Raw genomic sequence first — 17,152 nt, 5'->3', positions numbered from 1 at the left:
GGCTCACAACCATCTGTAATGAGATTTGGCGCCCTCTTCTGGCCTGCAGACATACATGGAGGCAGAATGTTGTCTACATAATAAATAAATCTTTAAAAATAAATAAATAAATAAATCTTTAAAACAAAACACTATTCCACATCTTCTGCCTCACTCTCAAGGATTCCTGTGCCTAAGAGGCCTCACAAAACTAATACCCTGGTAAACCACGCAGAGAGCAAAAACATCTGTGTCCTCAGAAGCCACAACTACTCTTTCCCATGAGAAATAAATGCAGGTAGGTCTCTACAGAATTTCCAACTATAGGGGCTGAGAGATGGCTCAGTGGTTAAGACCACTGACTGCTCTTCCAGAGGACCTGGGTTCAATTCCCAGCACACACATGGCAGCTCACAGTTGTCTGTGACTCCAGTTCCTGGGCTTCTGACACCCTCATATAAATGCATATACATGTAGGCAAGGAACACAAAACAAAAATAAATCATAAAAAAAATTAAAAAGAATTTCCAACTCTGTCTTTTACCAATAAAATTATAATACTAAATAAAAATGCTTGAAAGTAAGCTATGGTATATTTCCATGAAGACTGTTTCTGAAAAGTCTTTAAGATATCAGTCTTGCTATCACTTTAACTTCTATGTGTTGTATACTAGGAGTAAAAGTGGAGCCAAAACTAAAAGGCTTGTAAGGAAGAACAGAGACTCCCAAATCTTTGTTCTTCTGTCTTTCACTTTCCCAGCGTTCTAAGCTTTGGCGTGTCTGCAGCCACTGAGCTCTCACCACAGCAGTGAGTGCCAAGGTCAGTGAGCAGGAGAGTCAAGGTCATCGCTGAACAAAAGACTTTTTTTTTCTTTCTCCAAAGGTGCTTTTATTTTTGGTCAGTGTTTATGGTATCACCAAATGAAAGTAAAAACAAACTCACAGGAATCTATTGATACATAGCGATAATATTCCTTGAAAACTAACCAGGAATATATTTCTGAGCATAGGACCAATACATGTGTATGTTTATGAAAGATGACAAAGCTTCTTTGTAATGGCTCTCCTATTTGTTTATTATAATAATCGTATTGCAATGATATGAACAAAAGACCTTAAGACAGCACAGAGATGGTGACTGAGGCCCCTCCAGCTGTACAGCTGCTAGAAAACTAAGACTGCTGCTTGAGAACAGAGAACTTTTAAAATGTTTTTTAATTAACTAGGATTTTTCCAAATTTTCTATAATGAATACATTAATATGTTTTGTTCTCAGAAAAAAAACTAGTTTTAAATGTTAAATGTTGCTGAAAAATTAACTTTATAAAAAATTTTACCTCTTCGTGGTCTTTTTTACTCTCTGCTTGCAAAATTGAAGATCTAGGGGGAAAAAAGAGTGAAAGCTTTAGCTTCAACTTTAAAATTAAAGAAAAAACACAAGTGACAAGATTTTCTGGAAAGAAAACCACTCCAAGAGGTTCTCTACTACACATGTGCAAAATCAAACATGAGCACCCATACTCAGAAGACGAAACGTAAAAGATGAAAATGCACTTCACCTTCCTGGCATTTCTACTGGTGATTTGACTAGAAAATACTAACTTCATTATTGACAGCTTCACACTCTATAAGGTTAAATAAAAGTTCCAACATATGAATCAATAACATAAATATATAGCCTTTGCCATTTTAAGAGAAAATTGCAGTTTTTCTAGTTTTCTATCAATTCAGGAAAAATTGGAAACTATGCCAAGCATTAGCAAAAACTAAAAATACAAAAACGTAAACACTGATAGTAACTTGCTAATCCTGCTAATGGGAACAGGAACACTCTAACATACAGCACTGACATTCACTGCATGTCTGTAGAAGGTATACTAGGAAAATAACTATGTGGCTATGATACTGAGCAAAAATAGCTTTTATGGAAAAAGGTACCTTAATGTACATTACTATTATGGAGTAAAAAAATGACTTTCAGAGAACCAAGAGGTTTCTTCTTTTTTTCTTATACATCTTTTGAAAGACTTGTTTGTTTGTTTGTTTATTATGTATGCAGTGTTCTATCTGCATGGACACCTGTAGACCAGAAGAGGGTACTGAAATCCCATTATAGATGGTTGTGACCCACCATGTTCAACTCCTGGGAACTGAACTCAGAATCTCTGGAAGAGCAGCCAGTGCTCTTAAACTCTGAGCCATCTCTCTAGCCCCAGTTTTTTCTAAATAATAAGAAAGTTCAAAGGTCAAAATCAATCTCAGCTAACTTAAATATATATCATTAGGAAAATGTTTAAATTATATTGTATTTTTCTAAATATTATAATGCAGCCATTACAGATTTTATTTAATTGATTTGTCCTATTTATATGTATCTGAGTTGATGTGCAGCACATGAGTGTAGGTGTCCCTGGAGGACAGAAAAGGTGTCAGTTTCCCTGTTACTGGAACTACCGGCAGTTTTGAGCCACCGGATGTGGGTGCTCAGAACTGGATATAGAAGCTCTGTAAAAGTAGCCAGTGTTCTTAACTGCTATTTACCCAGTCCTGGTTTTTTTTTTTTTTTAAATGGATGCAGATGCAATTTATGTATACAGAATATCCTTCAATTATTTAAAAAAGTGTACTTTAGCAGGCATGGTGACACACTCCTAAACTACTTCAGAGACTAAGGTAAGAGGACCACAAACTGAAGGCAGTCTAAACAACTGAGAACCTGTCACAAAATGGAACTGTACAGAAAGGGCTGTGGCTCTAGCTCTGTGGTAAAGAATTGCCTAGCTCAAGGTTGTGGGTTCAAGGCAAAGGAGAAGACGGGATAGGGAGAGGGAAGGAAGGAAAATGCAAAAATATAATTATAGGATTTTTTTCTATTATCCTATTTATCTTTATGCTTTTCAAAAGAATTTTCCTACTCTATAGATTCTCGTTTAATGCAAAGGCAATAGAATTTTTTAGGAGCATGATAATAATGGACAAAATAAGCTACCCGGAAGTAAGTGATTAACATCTCAAAATAGAACCATTGTTAGAATCTATGTCACATATGGTGTGTTAAATTTCAACTCCTCACGATAACTGACAGCTCCTCTGCCTGTATTTGATGTATAGAAAAAGAGGTCAGAGAGGTTATAAGTAACTTGTCCAAGAACACAGAGTAAATAATAGCCCCTGGCTGGCATTCTAACTTATACGATCTTCCCACTAGTGAGCAGGATTCTTCAGTGACTAGTCTCAAACATGAAATCACAGGTCTGCACCATTTGTTGTTTTGACAACTTCAAAGTATTAAAAAAAAATCATTTAAGTCAGAAAAAAAATGAACTCATGTCTATTAAAATAGAAAGCAAACTGCCGTAATACAGTGCTGTAGGAATTTAGCAGTCATTGTAGGGTAGACATTAGAATGACTAGTTTTCACTATATCCAAGGTAAACATTACAGCAGACAGCTGTTTTCTAGAAGTCCTCTGACCTTGTGGGAAACACTGATTGTTTTCCGTGACGGAAGAACTGTCTTCTGAAGGGGCACTGCATCCTTCACATGGCATTGGTCACTATAAGTGTCTGGAACACCTGAGGCTCTGGGATTATTGTGTATTGCAAAAGATACACACAAAAAAGGACTAAAGTCATGAGGGCATGCAGTGCCTTCTTTTAGAGAGGCATATTAGAAGAAATAGGGACCTTGTATGAGGAAATACTTTACCCAAAAAGCAACTTTGTGGAACAATAAATAAATACGCCTTGGTATGGCTGTTGGGGAAAGAGTTCAGTTCACCAGAAGCTAAACCTTCCTACTGCCACACAGGCCTAAAAATTTCATCTTGGAGTGACCTCTTTCTTTGACCAACCCACACAACACAGAACACGCCAACAATACATAGGAATTCTAAATGTCTATATTAAACAAAAAGGAATTATTCTGCATTTTATTTTTAAATGTATGACTTAGCAGCAGCAGAAAAATACTAACTTTTTTCCATCAAAAGAAGTGATCTGAAAACAGTATCGCCTGTCTTCACAGTCCACAGCCATCACTGAGCAGTTGTCTATGTCCATGGCCAGGCCTCCGGCCACGTCTCCACGCGCTTGACTCATTAAGTTTCCACCCTGCGTGAAGTAAAACTGTCTATCCCAGGTAGACGACACCAAGCCTGTTTTACTAAAGAAAGTACATAGATATTTTAATTATGACACCTAAAAATCCCTAATCATCCGCAGACACAAGAAAAAGCATGTGAAAACAAAACAACTTGCAAAAAGGCACAAAGATATCAAGAAGATATACCACTTTTTCCGACTCTAAAATGATTTTATTCACGTTGACTCACTTGTGTAAAGTATGTACAGTTTCAAAAACAGGACTAGAAATTAGAAGTTGAAGCTGTTGAACTGACACATCAAAAATGTATATTCTAGTTCAATATTCAAGGGAAGAAATTCAATTTTATTTCTAGGATTAATCAACTTCACCATCCTATATCAAGTGAAGGCTGGAGACTTATCTCAATGGGGTAGCATGTGTGTAGGATACTCAAGGGCCTGGGTTCTAAGCCTGCATTGATAAATAAAGGGAATAAAAAGAGATGGGGGCGGGGGAGGGGACTTGACCCAGTTTCAAATGAAAACTCAAATTTGACTTGATATAATCACATAGTTAAGTATGTAATTAATATTAATACAATGTTGTGATTACGATAGACTTATTTAGACTCAAATTGGTTTTATCTCTTTTATAAATCCAAATTATTCAATAAATAGTAAGGTAAAAATTTTGTTGTTTTGTTGTTTTGTTTTGAAGACAGGGTCCCTCTGTGCAGCCTTAACTGTATAGAAGTCACTTTGTAGATCAGGTTGGACTTGAACTCACAGATATCCATCTGCCTCTGCCTCCCAAGTGCTGGGATTAAAGACATGTACCATCACCACCTGGCTTTACGTAGTATTTTTTTTTTAAGTATTCATGAATGTTCATATATCATCAGGCTCATATAAATACACCACTAAAAAGTTTCAACCTTGGGCTGCCAAGATGGCCCTAATGGTTCAAGTCACTTCCTGCCATAGCTAGTGATTTGAGTTCTATCCCAAGCACCCACATAGTGGAAAGAGAGGACCAACTCCAACAAGCTGTCCTCTTACCGCCACTCCTAAACTGTGCTATAGCACATATGCACAAAATAATAATAATAAAAATATGTACACACAAAGAAAATAAAAACATATTTTTAAAAAGGTTTAAACCTTTAGTAAAACCAAAACATCTGGCAAACAATACTATCTATACATTATACTTATTGGATATTACAAGATGAGATGTAAAAATAGCAATAGTTTTCTTACTTTCTAGCATTTAGGTATCCAGCCTTTCGGGTTAAATTTCTATTGACAGGAAACTTGGTGGGATCTGGATCAGGCACGTATAAAGGGTCACTGGCTACCTCCAAGTCTTCTATTGTTTGTTGCATGGTCTCTACATCACCATCCATTTCCCTTCGTACACTAATAAAGAAAACAGACCAGTTACTACCAGCCACAACCAACAAAGAATGCTGTATCAATCCTATGTGTCCATAAATTTAATTATTTAAAGAAGCAACTGTAAGATAGCTAAAGTAATATAAATCCATTTTAAACACCTTTTAAAACTTAGATATTTTGGCCAGGCAGTGGTGGCACACACCTTTAATCCCAGCACTCAGGAGGCAGAGGCAGGCACATCTCTGTGAATTGGAGGCCAGCCTGGTCTACAAGAGCTAGTTCCATGACAGGTATCAAAGCTACACAGAGAACTCTGATTTGAAAAACTAAACAAAAATCAAAACAAAAAAGACAAACAAAAACAACCTTAGATATTTGGAAACAATATCAAATTTGAACACTAGTAAAGTAAACACCTAATTATAAAACAGTTCCCACAGTGCTTTGTGATATAGCAGACTTCTGTTCAAGCCTCAGCACTGCAAAAAAGAAAATAAAAACATCCTCAATTTCATCTTTCCCATGCTCCAGATCAACAGTACTGCTACCCAGACAGCAGAGGTGATCACAAGAGCTGTCTCCCTAAACACTAGAGCACAGCAGAGGTGATCACAAGAGCTGTCTCCCTAAACACTAGTTTTTTGAAACAAGATTTGCTTAGTAATCTTCCAAGTAATTTTTATGAATGAGACTTCAAAGAAAATTTCACTTAGAAATTATTACTGTTATGTATTTTTATTATTCAGATATAAAATCTACCTTTCAATTATTAAAACTGTCAAATTTCACAGTGTTATAAATCTAGAGTTTACATTCTAGGGAAAAAATAGTAGAAAGTCCAAAATTTAGTCATAAAGCTAAGAAATACACTCATGGCAGGAAATGTTTAAATTACAGCATCCAGCAGTTAATGTAGTACCACACTTTCATTTTTTTTTTTTTTAGCTGCTCTGCCTTGCTCTTTTCCCCCTGACAAAGTCAGGTGGATCTCCTGACGGGACAGAAGCTTTCAAGCTCCAGAGCCAGTCTTTCTTTCTTTTTTTTTTTTTTTGGTTTTTCGAGACAGGGTTTCTCTGTGGTTTTGGAGCCTGTCCTGGAACTAGCTCTATAGACCAGGCTGTTCTCGAACTCACAAAGATCCGCCTGCCTCTGCCTCCCAAGTGCCGGGATTAAAGGCGTGCACCACCACCGCCCGGCTCACACTTTCATTTTAATGGAAACAAAATACTTACTTCTGAACACTTGTTCCAATATTAGCTAAAAATTCTTCCAGTTGTCCATTGAGATTTTCAGAGCCCATCTTAAAGAAACTTATCTGAGGTGGAGGAGGAGTAGAAGGTCATACAACACAAACACAAAAGATATTCAGAGTAAATCCCACCAACAATTTCTAGGACAACAGATTAAATAGAAATGACACGGGATTATTCCATTTTTGAAGGAACAGGTTGTGGTTTATGATATCTACCAGACATAGAGCCACTGAGGAAACCAGAATTAAACCCCACTATGTATTCTTTTACATATTTTAGGAGGGCTTTGCTCACTGTGTAACCCTGGGTGGCCTCTGGCATGATCAGGCTACTCTTATGCCCGAAGCAATATTCAAATTTTTGGGGTATTTTGTTTTGTTTTTGAGACAGGGTTTCTGTGTATGGCACTCACTCTGTAGACTTGACTGCCTCTGCCTCCAGACTGCTGGGATTAAAGGCGTGCACCACCACCTTCTGGCAAATTTCTTTAGGAACTGATCTATTTCCCCAAACTCGAGTTTCTGGCCTCTTTCCTAAGGCGTACCTTTTTGGGCATTTGAACTACATTATTTTTTCATGCATATCAGTGTTCTGCCTGTGTGCATGTCTGTTCATCATGTGTATGAACATACCCTTGGAGCTCAAAAGAGAGTGTCAGATCCCCCATCCTACAGATACTGGAAATTGAACCTGGGTCCTCTAGAAAAGCAGTCAGTGCTCTTAACCACTGAGACATCTCTCTAGGCCCCTCATCTATTATTTTTGACTCAGGTAGTATGGAAATTTGCTCATTCTTTCTCAGATTTATGAAACAATAACGAAAAGAAACTCCAGCAGTGGGTATTACACTGAAATTCATCTAGTTTTCTGTTCACTGACTCAACTGTGGTGGAAAAAGTCTGAATAGAATGTGTTTTCATTTATTCTATAACATTTTAGAACTTCAAATGCAAAGGAAATCCATTCTCCCAACCTCATTAAAATAGGATACTCATTACAGTCTTTAAAATTACTTTTTAAAACCACAATACAAATTAGTATGTTGACAACAGCTTACAATATTCTTAGAGTTAATGTATATATCAAGCCTAAAACAAGGCTTTTAGAACAGATATAACCCAAAACATACTATGGTATTACCTGAGCCTGCATGTATCCAAGGAGAGGTTCTAACAAAGCTATTTTCTTCTTGTACTGAAGAGTATTTAATGCACAAAAATAATGCATCATCGTCTGGTGCTGTTTCTTCCTGGAAGTATACACATCCTCTGTTACTTCGTACTTTACCTTTGAATAAAGAGTAAAATAATTTTTTGAGTAAAATGATAATTTTGAATTATCTTCAATAGAAGCTATGAAGAGTCTACCAAGGAAAACAGTGTATGAATAATCAATGAATGTAGCTTTTCTGTTTTCTACTCTATTCAAAAGCCATTAATACACTGATTAAACTGATTTTTCTGTTTTCCAACCATATCCCTTACAAAAAGGAATATCTACATACAACTACAAATGTAAATATCTGTAGCAAGCATGACAAAGAGAGCCCATCATACGTAGCCAGTGATATCCAATCTTATTCTGTTCACACCACATCTTCTCTCTTCTGGGTTTCTCACTACCAGTCTTTTTTATTTAACCTGCTTATAGTAATAGTTTATTTATGTTTTAATAAATAAAGCTTGTCTGAAGATCAGAGGGTAAAACTAAGCCACTAGAGGCCAGGCAGGGGTGGCACATGCCTTTCATCCCAGCATTGAAGGGGAATAAAAGATGGAGGAGACAGATGCTCAGGGCTCTGTCTTCAGTCTCCCAGTCTTGGTAGAGGTATGACTTCTCTAGTGGCTTGGCTATTTTCCTTTTCTGATCTTCAGCTTGAACCCCAATATCTGTCTCTGGGCTTTCTTATTCATACTGCACCTGCTCATTTTCCTTAACTCACATTTAAAATAAACATATTTCCCTGAGTTATTTTACTCAACAAATTTTCATTGAGCATTTCTAGAGGTCTAATATGTATTAGGTTCTTTCCCTCTGTCCCTTGAAGTACCTATCAAGTTCCAACATTATCCCAATGCACCAGTGACTTGGTGGCGGTAAATTCTCATCTCCTCCCTGGCACTCTCAAGCATCAGAGGGAAGCACATGGTTCCTCATGTGCTACTGAGTATAAAAACGGGTGTTTATATGCAACGGAAATGCACAAAATCAAAACCACCTTCTTCCTCACAACACCTGTCCTTCCTTGTTTTTTCTTCTCTCAAAACTCCTTTTTCGCCTCTTTTACTAAGAACCTTTATTACAACTATACAAACTATTTTAGGGCTCTTTTTACTGTATTTGCTCTAGTGCTGTCCCTTTCACATTTTCATTACAGCTTTTGTTTTATAACTGTATGATGACTACTTACTTCCTCTAACACAAATTTCAAGGCCATAAATGTAGTAATTTGGGCCCAAACTATTCTTTGTTGGGCTTGGGGAGGTGGGGCACTGTTGCTCTGTTTTAAAACATTCTGTAGCCCAGGCAAGGCTTCAACTCCAGGGCGGCCTCAAACTTTCAGTGCTCCGCCTGCTTTTGCCTCCCAAGTGCTGGGATGACATGTGTGAGCTACAACACCCAGCCCCCAATTACTTTGTTATTTCTGCCATCTCTCCCCAAACATATCCAAAGAAATGAAGGTAATGGTTTCCTCCCATCTCCCCATGCTTAAAATTTAGTGAAACCTGCTAAAACTCTACATTCACTATCCAATTTTATTTTCACAATTGTTTCGTGGATTTTTGTTTTACATAGAGAATAAAGGCATGGAAGTAAGTAACTAGTAAGTGATTTCAAGTAAAGTAGTAGCAGACTTCAGATATGTCCCCAAAATCTTACCCTAGCACCAATATTCTAAACCCTTATATTCCCCCAAACTCCAGAAACATGCCTCCACAGAAGAATTGCTTTGGTTTTAGGAATTTTGTTTTTTGGTTTGGAATTTTTGTTTGTTTGTTTGTTTAGGAAAGTCCTTTTTAATCCCCAAGGTGTTGTCCACTTATCTACAATGCACGTGTCACCTCCTAAGTATTTTTTCCAACTCACCAATAAAGCTCTAGCTGTACAACTAGGAAAATCTCCATCACTGTTTTATCTCCTGTTAATCTAGTCTCTCCATCCCTGTACTCCGGACGTGTTCACACAAAAGCATCCAAGGCACGTATATGAGAGTAAGAGTGCAGCCTACTCACATTGTTCCCCAAGGCATCCAACATACTGCTTGATAAATAGATGTTCAACAATTATTCTAATTAAAGAAAGATGAATGCTTTTTAAAAATACTTGGAATAGCCAAAAGCAATATAAAATATGACAAATGTTATAGCCTAGACCCTTATATACTCCTCTAAGGCAAAAAAATTTCAAATTGTCTATGCTTTATTGGTCAATTTGTGAACTAAATTAGAAACAAGAACCAGTTTGGAGGAATTAATCACTGTGTGAGAATCATTCCCTTTGCTGTCACAGTGGCTGCTGCACATTAAATGCTACTCAGCTGTCAGTCCCCATAAGCGGTCAATGTGCCTCTGCCTGCAGCTGTGGCCAGGGCTGCAAACACCAAGGCCTGCACAGAGATCCCCTCATGTGCAAGCATTGGTACAAGCTATATCTCAAGTCTTGAAATCACCTAGAACTTGGTAATAGTCTCTTTTTTAATCTTTATTTAAGTGCATTTGTCCACAAATGTTATGTAATACTCTGGGTTTCATTCCTTAAAGAAATATCAAAACATAAATATTTCCTTTAAGTAGAGAAAGCCTCATACCAGAATTTCATTGAGTTCTGTGTGTGATAATTTACTGAAGTTGTGTGGGACTTATTCTTTTTGTTTTAATCTTATAATTTTTTAATGAGTTTCCAGCACAGAGTGTTACCCAATTCAAGGTTCCCTTTTCCTCACTCAAATTACCATGAATACTTATGAAGTGAATTATCTTTTTCTTTTTGTGATTTTTTCCTTTCTTTTTGAGATTATAATATAAACACATTTCTCCCTTTCCTTTCCTCCACCTAAAGTTTCTGATGTACCCCTCCTTGTTCTCTTTAAAATTTATGCCCTCTTTTTTTATTCATTGTTATTGCATGCATATACTGTATCTCACAAGGTATTTCTGAATATATATGTGATCACATGAAAACAGAACATATGCAATATTATAAAAATAAAAAAAAACAAGTTTTATATACTAGAAACCAGCTACATTTTTAAAATGGTTATGCTTAATTATAACATCAAATACTGGCAGAAGAAAAGCATTTTGTTTAAGAGGCCAGTTATCAGAAAGATTCTGAACAGCTAGGAAAAAATAATTTGAGAGTAATACCACAGCAATGATCTGTTGGCTCTACTTTTAAACAGAAAAACAAAACAAAACTAAATCACCTAATAAAATGGCCATTAACTATGATACTGAAAATGTATACTAAATTGGAGAGATAATAGCTCAGCAGCAATGAGCACTCGCAGCTCTTCCAGAGGATTCAAGTTCAACTCCAACACCCACATGGTGGCTCACAACCATCTGGCAGTCCAGTTCCAGGAGCTTTGACTCCCTCTTCTGGCCTCCCCTCGCACTTAATACACATGGAACACAGACATCCCTGCAACAAAACAGCTATACACATAAAAAAAATAATTAAAAATGTTTTTAAAAGTGTGTACACAAGCACTTGGGAGGCAGAGGCAGGCGGATCTCTGTGAGTTCGAGACCAGCCTGGTCTACAGAGCTAGTTCCAGGACAGGCTCCAAAACCACAGAGAAACCCTGTCTTGAAAAAAAAAAAAAAAAAAGTGTGTACACAAACCTTGTCATTTTCTCTCTTTTTTGACAATCGACTATATCTGTTAATTGCAGCATCATGATCTGGAAAACAGAAATGAGTGTTAACAGTACAACTGTACTTAGCAAAACTACACCTGTACTAGAGCTAGTTAAGAATATCCTTCCACGTGACCACTGTGTTCAAATTTCCCCACAGCCTAGTTTCCCTTAAATTAGGTGACTATATATCAAACTGATAGAAAATATTAATTTCCAAAAAAACTATGATCTACTAAAAGTGCCTGCTCTTTTTCAAAGGGAAATGGAGAAGCAGTGGACCTGAGGGAGGGAAATGATTGGGAGGAATGGAGAGAGGGGAGGGTGAGGTTGAGATGTTTTATATAAGAGAAGAATAAATAAAAAGGAAAAATTACTTTTAATTCTAAATTGGAAAACTCTTTTTAAAAAAAATAGGAGAGCTCAGTGGTAGAGTGCTTGCCTAGCATGCACAAGGCCCTGACTTCAAGACCCGACACAGAAAGAGAATATGAGAGGAAAAGAAAGAGGAAGAAAGAAAACTGGACTATTTAGGAAATAAGTAAAAGAGAATATTTACAACCTCTTTAGGCATTATGAAGATAGCAAGTTATAAGACTGATGTAATGGCCATTCAAATATTTTTTGTAAAAAAGTATATTCAAAGTATCTCCATTGATTTAAATAATATTAGCCAGGTGGTGGTGGTGCATGCCTTTAATCCCAGCACTCGGGAGGCAGAGGCAGATGAATCTTTGTGAGTTCGAGGCCAACCTGGTCTACAAGAGCTAGCTCCATGATGGGCTCTAAAACTATGAAACTGTGAAACCCTGTCTTGAACCCCACCCCCCCAAAAAAAGAAAGAAAAGAAAAAAAATAATGGTATATTAACCATTATATATTAACTTTGACACCCTATACAATGACCCTAATGCTTTCAACATAGACTACAATGACAAACACTTCAGCAGCCATTCGTACACCAGAGACCACGAGGAAATATTAAATATTGACAGGAGAGAGATAGAGGAAGCTATCAAGAGAGCAAAATGCAGAAAGGCCCCAGAAGTGGATGGCATCATAGTGGAGGAGCTGGAGGTGGCTACAATAGGCTCAGGGGCCGAGGCTTCTCAGACTCTTCAGAGAGATATGGGAACACAAAGAGATTCCCACGGAATGGAAGCACTCAGTCAGAATTCCCATTCACAAGAAGGACAAGCTGGACTGCTCAAACTACAGGGGCATTAGTTTGTTGTGCCATAGCAGCAAGATCTTCTCCTCCATTATCCTGCAAACGATCAAGGGCAGAACAGAGGAAATCCTAGCAGAGGCCCAGTGCAGATTCAGAGCAAACAGGGACAGAACTGACCAGATCTTCACTTTGAGGCAACTGGCAGAAAAATACAAAGAAGTTGGAAAAGACTTATTTGTCTGTTATATCAACTTCAGAAAGGTATTCAATAGCATTTGGAGGAAAAGACTTTGGGAAACAATGAGGTTCTACAGGTACCCAGAGAAAAACATAAGAATACTAGATAATGCCTATAAAGATACCTTTGCATTAGGCAAAGTCTATGGAGGACTAAGTGATCAGCTTACGACAATTGTAGGAGTGCTGCAGGGATGCGTCCTCACCACTACTCTTTCATATATCCCTGGAATTAATAATAGCATGAGCCCTGCAGGATAAGAAGATAGGAGTGCAGATAGGTGGTGTGTGAATCAATAACTTTTGTTTCACAGACGATACAGCACTACTTGCTGAAAGTCCAAATGAGCTGCAGGCCATGGTAAACAGAGGGTAGAAGTCAGTGAAAACCTTGTATGAAAGTAAACATGGAGAAGACTGAGATACAACACATGGGAAGGGCACACAGGATTTTAACATTGTAATAAAGAATCAGAACCTCAAGCAGACAGTCAACTTTGTCTATCCTGGAGGAAGCTCAGTTCAAAGGAGGGAACTATTTCAGACGTCAAGAAGTGAATAGGGTTAGCAAGGGCTGCATTCCAGGCACTAGGAAAGGTTTGGTCAGCAAGAGACATACGACAACAAAATTACAAGTCTATGAGATGCTTGTCTTGAGCTGCCTTCTTTACAACTCTGAAACCTGGACAATGAAACGCTCCTCACAGGGGCCGAATGCGTTTAAGATGGCATGTCTCAGGAGAATTCACACGAAGAGATAGGCTGAACAACAATGATGTTAAAAGACATCTCCATCTACAGAAGGAAGTAAACTACAGGATTCAGCATCAGCGCTTGAGATACTTCAGCTATGTTATGAGAATGAATAATGGCAGATACCCGAAGATAGCACTGCTTGGGGGAGTGCCCAGGATAAGACGAAGAGGAAGGTCCAAAAAATGCTGGATAGACAACATAAAGGAAGACGTGGAACCTCGGGTATGACAGTAACACAAGCATCTAAGGACTGCCCAGGATAGGAACAACTGGAGAACCATCATAAACGGCTGCCCATGCATGCTTAAGCATTGCCGGGGCATAAATGATGATGATGATATTACCCAATGAACTGAGTTAATTTTTAAAAATTATTACAAAAAGTCAGCCATGATATATGTTGATAAATAGATGAATAAAAGAAATAAGTGTATAACATATTAGGGCTTACCATTACTAGCAATCTGAAATACCTCTTTTAGTGTCAGTATTTCTGAAAAAGTTCAAAAATAATTTCAGTTTAGCAATACTTATGAAATGTTTTATTTTATTTATAAAGAACTTAGTACCGTTCAAGCCATAACTAAAACTCAACCAGGAATTTATATTGAAGGTGGAAAAGTTAGTTTCAGTTAGTCTACAAAGGATTCAAAAATCATTAACAATACACCACCAGAAGATCTACTCACCACAAATATGAGACAAACAAGTATTAAAAGTCACTTTAAGTGCTAAGAAATGCAAATACTGGCAATACTAGACTCTATCATATTAATATGTTTTTATATATAATTAATAATTTTGAATGCTGGGGCTGGAGAGATGGCTCAGTGGTTAAGAGCATTGCCTGCTCTTCCAAAGGTCATGAGTTCAATTCCCGGCAACCACATGGTGGCTCACAACCATCTGTAATGAGGTCTACTGCCCTCTTCTGGTCTGCAGACATACACACAGACAGAATATTGTATACTGTATACATAATAAATAAATAAATATTTAAAAAATAATTTTTAATGCTAAGTGAAAAAGAAAAGATTGTGCCATTCAGTCTCCTGAGATTGTGAATTAGTCTTTCCACCTTGGACATGACCATTCTTAAGGATCATTTCAGTTATTAGCTCCACCTCTTAAAGACACTTGTCTTTAAGTACCTAACCTATTCACTGTGTGCTTGATTTTTCTTAACCTACTTTGAGTTTATAAATTATTAAAAAGAACCAGATCAATAAACACTCATTTGGTCACCTACCAACCTTAGAGACATTATCTACCAACTAGTAAGTCCACTAACTACTGCGGTCGCTGGATGGGCCTGTGCCCTTAGCTCCCCCAGCCCATATGAACCTCTACTCTTCAGCACCATCACCTTCCATTCCTCTTTTTCCCTCACTGGACTCACCCTTCTTAAGTCTCCTGGATATCAAATCCAATGTGTTCCCTCTGAACACAAATGGACTGTGTCACCTAACTCCTTTAGAATCCACTGGCTTGCTTTTGTTCACAGACTTACGTCCAACACCTTTACCATGCTTTAGTTCCTTCTAACCTATTTCTACATTCATCTCTCGATTGCTTCAGCACATCCAGCACTGAATTTCTTATTATTCTCAGAATAAGTGATCTATTTCTACAACCTACACCTTTATGAATTCCATACTCCCTAACAGAACAGCTCCTTTATCTTAACACAGTTTTCTTCATTCATGTCATTGATGAAGCCTTTTTGACCATTTCCTCTGAGCGCCAATAGAACCTTCTTATTCCCTAATTATAAGACACAGACTAGTGCTAACCCATCTCCTTTTTGAGGAAAGGACATTATTATTTGTTAGGAAGTAGTTAAATATCTATCAAGCATTTCCATAAATGTTTAGTAACTGCTTTAAGTAAAAGTGGCATGTTGTGGTCAGAACTGGTTCAAATAAGAAATAAAATGCACTCAACTAGCACTGATGAAACTGAACATAATGTTGACTTCCATACCTTTCAGATCTCTTTCTTTAAACTGGGAAATGGGGAACATCATGGCATCAGCAAGCTGAGTTGAAAGTACCGCATGACAAGAACTAAGCTAGTAAAAGAAAAACCAAAGAGACCAAATAACTAACAAATGGCACAATTAATAAATGCCTACATAGATATTTACCAATTATATAGAAATTTGAATCTGGTCTTTTAAAAGGCTGATATAATTTTACATATGGAAACAATAAAAATTATGCAGTATAATATGAAATGTATGGTAAAAAGGAAATTCCTACCAGGAGGTAGTGGCACAAACCTTTGATTCCAGCACTTGAGAGGCAGAGGCAGGAGGATCTCTGAGTTCAAGGCCAGCCTGATCTACAAAGTGAGTTCCAGGACAGCCAAAGTTACAGAGAAACCCTGTCTCAAACAAACAAAAACCAAAACAAAAAAAATCCTTATTTTTCTATTTGTTTTCTTTTGTGAGACAGGGTCTCTCTACATAGCTGTAGCAGTCCTGAAACTCACTCTGTAGTTCAGGCTGCCCTTGAACTCAGAGATCCATCTGCTTCTGCCTTCCACATGCTAGGACTAAAGGCACACGCCACCATGCCTAGCCTAAAATTTTTAGAAGAAAATTTAAGATGATCTTTTATTTGATAACACTAGCTTAGATATATCAAAGCACAAGCAACAAAATAAAAATTAAAATGAACTCTATTAAAATGAAAAATGTACATCAGAAGATACCACCAGTAAGTAAGATAACAAACACAATGAGAAGACATTTGCCAGCCGCGTCTCAGGAGAAACCTCAATCAGGAAAATGAACTTTTACAATTTAATGATAAAAAAATAGCCCATTTAAAAATGGGCAAAGGATCTGAACAGACACTTCCCTCAAAGACTAGAAATGATTGATAATGACATGAAAAAATGCTCAATATCATATTAGTTATCCAAACACTGCAAGTCAAAATGACAATGAGCTACCACTTCACTATGACTACATGGTTCTCTTTCGAAACAGGGTTTCTCTGTGTATCCCTGGCTGTCCTAGAACTCACTCTGTAGACCAGGCTGGCCTCAAATTCATAGAGATCTGCCTGCTTCTGCCTCCCAAGTTCTGGAATAAAAACAAAACAAAACAAAACAAAAAAACATGCACCACTATCAACCAACTCAAATTGTTATTTTTAAAATGAAAATTCTTGCTAGCAAGTATAAAGAAAAAATAGCACTCCCCTACACTGTTTATAGGGCATACATAAAACAATCTGGTGATCCCTCAAAAAGTTAAACATAAAATTATCATAAAACCGGCCGGGCGATGGTGGCGCACGCCTTTAATCCCAGCACTCGGGAGGCAGAGGAAGGCGGATCTCTGTGAGTTCGAGACCAGCCTGGTCTACAGAGCTAGTTCCAGGAAAGGCTCCAAAGCCACAGA

General features: G+C 37.5%; 1 protein-coding gene across 1 annotated transcript in view; it reads right to left on the bottom strand.

Moving 5' to 3' along the window:
• The window catches only part of Appl1 (adaptor protein, phosphotyrosine interacting with PH domain and leucine zipper 1), a 40,918-nt gene that overhangs the window by 13,496 nt on the left and 10,270 nt on the right, over window positions 1-17,152 (bottom strand). The window contains exons 5-12 of the mRNA XM_026779987.1: window positions 15,724-15,811; window positions 14,192-14,233; window positions 11,563-11,621; window positions 7,856-8,002; window positions 6,695-6,777; window positions 5,325-5,483; window positions 3,955-4,143; window positions 1,317-1,359 (exon numbers count right to left, since the gene is read on the bottom strand). Of these exons, the coding sequence (XP_026635788.1) occupies window positions 1,317-1,359; window positions 3,955-4,143; window positions 5,325-5,483; window positions 6,695-6,777; window positions 7,856-8,002; window positions 11,563-11,621; window positions 14,192-14,233; window positions 15,724-15,811 (810 nt within the window). The remainder of the gene's footprint in view (window positions 1-1,316; window positions 1,360-3,954; window positions 4,144-5,324; window positions 5,484-6,694; window positions 6,778-7,855; window positions 8,003-11,562; window positions 11,622-14,191; window positions 14,234-15,723; window positions 15,812-17,152) is intronic.

Source organism: Microtus ochrogaster, chromosome 6, assembly GCF_000317375.1.
Source record: "Microtus ochrogaster isolate Prairie Vole_2 chromosome 6, MicOch1.0, whole genome shotgun sequence".
Taxonomy (NCBI): Eukaryota; Metazoa; Chordata; class Mammalia; order Rodentia; family Cricetidae; genus Microtus; species Microtus ochrogaster.
Note: the sequence above shows the minus strand (reverse complement) of the source record. Positions and strands in the feature narration are given on the sequence as shown.